Raw genomic sequence first — 2,975 nt, 5'->3', positions numbered from 1 at the left:
AGGCAGCCTGGACAGTAGTCAGGAGCTGTTCAACTACAGGCTGAGCAAGTGCAGAATGGTGGTAGAATATGCATTTGGACGTTTAAAGGCGCACTGGCGCAGTTTACTGACTCGCTTAGACCTCAGCGAAACCAATATTCCCACTGTTATTACTGCTTGCTGTGTGCTCCACAATATCTGTGAGAGTAAGGGGGAGACGTTTATGGCGGGGTGGGAGGTTGAGGCAAATCGCCTGGCTGCTGGTTACGCGCAGCCAGACACCAGGGCGGTTAGAAGAGCACAGGAGGGCGCGGTACGCATCAGAGAAGCTTTGAAAACCAGTTTCATGACTGGCCAGGCTACGGTGTGAAAGTTCTCTTTGTTTCTCCTTGATGAAACCCCCTGCCCCTTGGTTCACTCTACTTCCCTGTAAGCTAACCACCCTCCCCTCCTCCCTGCGATCACCACTTGCAGAGGCAATAAAGTCATTGTTGCTTCACATTCATGCATTCTTTATTCATTCATCACACAAATAGGGGGATGACTACCAAGGTAGCCCAGGAGGGGTGGTGGAGGAGGAAAGGAAAATGCCACACAGCACTTTAAAAGTTTACAATTTTAAGATTTATTGAATGACAGCCTTCTTTTTTTTGGGCAATCCTCTGTGGTGGAGTGGCTGGTTGGCTGGAGGCCCCCCCACCGCGTTCTTGGGCGTCTGGGTGAGGAGGCTATGGAACTTGGGGAGGAGGGCGGTTGGTTACAGAGGGGCTGCAGTGGCAGTCTGTGCTCCAGCTGCCTTTGCTGCAGCTCAGCCATACACTGGAGCATACTGGTTTGGTCCTGCAGCAGCCTCAGCATTGAATCCTGCCTCCTCTCATCATGCTGCCGCCACATTGAGCTTCAGCCCTCTCTTCAGCCTGCCACCTCTCCTCCCGGTCATTTTGTGCTTTCCTGCACTCTGATATTGTTTGCCTCCACGCATTCATCTGTGCTCTGTCAGTGTGGGAGGACAGCATGAGCTCGGAGAACATTTCATCACGAGTGCGTTCTTTTTTCTTTCTAAGCTTCACTAGCCTCTGGGAAGGAGAAGATCCTGTGATCATTGAAACAGATGCAGCTGGTGGAGAAAAAAAAAGGGACAGCGGTATTTAAAAAGACACATTTTATAAAACAGTGGCTACACTCTTTCAGGGTAAAGCTTGCTGTTAACATTACATACATAGCACATTTGCTTCCGTTACAAGGTCGCATTTTGCCTCCCCCCACCGCGTGGCTACCCCCTCAACCCTCCCCCCTCCCTGTGGCGAACAGCGGGGAACGTTTCTGTTTAGCCACAGGCAAACAGCCCAGCAGGAATGGGCTCCTCTGAGTGTCCCCCGAAGAAAAGCACTCTATTTCAACCAGGTGACCATGAATTATATCTCACTCTCCTGAGGATAACACAGAGAGATAAAAAACGGATGTTGTTTGAATGCCAGCAAACATACACTGCAATGCTTTGTTGTACAATGATTCCCGAGTACGTGTTACTGGCCTGGAGTGGTAAAGTGTCCTACCATGAAGGATGCAATAAGGCTGCCCTCCCCAGAAACCTTTTGCAAAGGCTTTGGGAGTACATCCAGGAGAACCGCGAATGCCAGGGCAAAGAAATCCTTTCACATGCTTGCTTTTAAACCATGTATAGTATTTTAAAAGGTACACTCACCAGAGGTCCCTTCTCCACCTGCTGGGTCCAGGAGGCAGCCTCGGGTGGGTTCGGGGGGTACTGGCTCCAGGTCCAGGGTGAGAAACAGTTCCTGGCTGTCAGGAAAACCGGTTTCTCCGCTTGCTTGCTGTGAGCTATCTACAACCTCATCATCATCTTCTTCGTCCCCAAAACCTGCTTCCCTATTGCCTCCATCTCCATTGAAGGAGTCAAACAACACGGCTGGGGTAGTGGTGGCTGAACCCCCTAAAATGGCATGCAGCTCATCATAGAAGCGGCATGTTTGGGGCTCTGACCCGGAGCGGCCGTTCGCCTCTCTGGTTTTCTGGTAGGCTTGCCTCAGCTCCTTCAGTTTCACGTGGCACTGCTTCGGGTCCCTGTTATGGCCTCTGTCCTTCATGCCCTGGGAGATTTTGACAAAGGTTTTGGCATTTCAAAAACTGGAACGGAGTTCTGATAGCACGGATTCCTCTCCCCAAACAGCGATCAGATCCCGTACCTCCCGTTCAGTCCATGCTGGAGCTCTTTTGCAATTCTGGGACTCCATCATGGTCACCTCTGCTGATGAGCTCTGCATGGTCACCTGCAGCTTGTCACGCTGGCCAAACAGGAAATGAGATTCAAAAGTTCGCGGTTCTTTTCCTGTCTACCTGGCCAGTGCATCTGAGTTGAGAGTGCTGTCCAGAGCGGTCACAATGGAGCACTCTGGGATAGCTCCCGGAGGCCAATGCCGTCGAATTGTGTCCACAGTACCCCAAATTCGAGCTGGCAAGGCTGATTTAAGCGCTAATCCACTTGTCAGGGGTGGAGTAAGGAAATCGATTTTAAGAGCTCTTTAATTCGAAATAAAGGGCTTCATCGTGTGGACGGGTGCAGGTTTACATCGATTTAATGCTGCTAAATTCGACCTAAAGTCCTAGTGTAGACCAGGGCTTAGTTTTAAAGATTGGGGACAATGTGCAGTTCATTTTGTTAAGTTTCCCACAGCATCTGCTTGAAATAGAAATGACTCGTCAGTTGTAAGCTACAACATGCACCTGCTTAAGATCGTCAGTGACTTCAGCAGGGCTGGCTTGGGGAGTATGCCAGGTTAGAATGGTCTCTGAAAACACTCAGGTTTGGTCTATCAGTATCTTAGCAAGGATGATGGTTCGGCTTTGCCACACTTTTCCTGTGATGGGGATGGGCACCTCTCTCTACTTCAGTAGAAACTAAACAAATGCAAAGCTGGAGACTGCAGGTTGCTTGAGCTGCTCTATAGTCAGCTCTCAAAGCAGAAATCTGTTCTGCA

General features: G+C 50.1%; 1 protein-coding gene across 1 annotated transcript; it reads right to left on the bottom strand.

Moving 5' to 3' along the window:
* Positions 1 to 724: 724 nt before the first annotated feature.
* On the bottom strand, positions 725 to 2,201 carry LOC144275029 (uncharacterized). The gene is made up of 2 exons (XM_077834112.1): positions 1,685 to 2,201; positions 725 to 1,096 (listed from the first exon to the last, which is right to left on the bottom strand). Exons 1-2 carry the CDS (start codon positions 2,082 to 2,084, stop codon positions 831 to 833), a joined length of 666 nt encoding a protein of 221 aa, XP_077690238.1. The 5' UTR covers positions 2,085 to 2,201; the 3' UTR covers positions 725 to 830.
* Positions 2,202 to 2,975: the final 774 nt, after the last annotated feature.

The sequence above is a fragment of the Eretmochelys imbricata genome, chromosome 14 (genome assembly GCF_965152235.1).
Source record: "Eretmochelys imbricata isolate rEreImb1 chromosome 14, rEreImb1.hap1, whole genome shotgun sequence".
NCBI classification, from domain to species: Eukaryota; Metazoa; Chordata; order Testudines; family Cheloniidae; genus Eretmochelys; species Eretmochelys imbricata.
The sequence above is the reverse complement of the archived record's forward strand: the minus strand, read 5'-3'. Positions and strand labels throughout refer to the sequence as shown.

Excerpts from the sequence above, each read along its gene's own strand:
- LOC144275029 (XM_077834112.1), bottom strand. The coding sequence starts at position 2,084 with ATGAAGGACAGAGGCCATAACAGGGACCCGAAGCAGTGCCACGTGAAA. Across the intron at positions 1,097-1,684 it reads AGGTGGAGAAGGGACCTCTG|CTGCATCTGTTTCAATGATC; the intron begins GTGAGTGTACCT and ends TTTCTCCACCAG.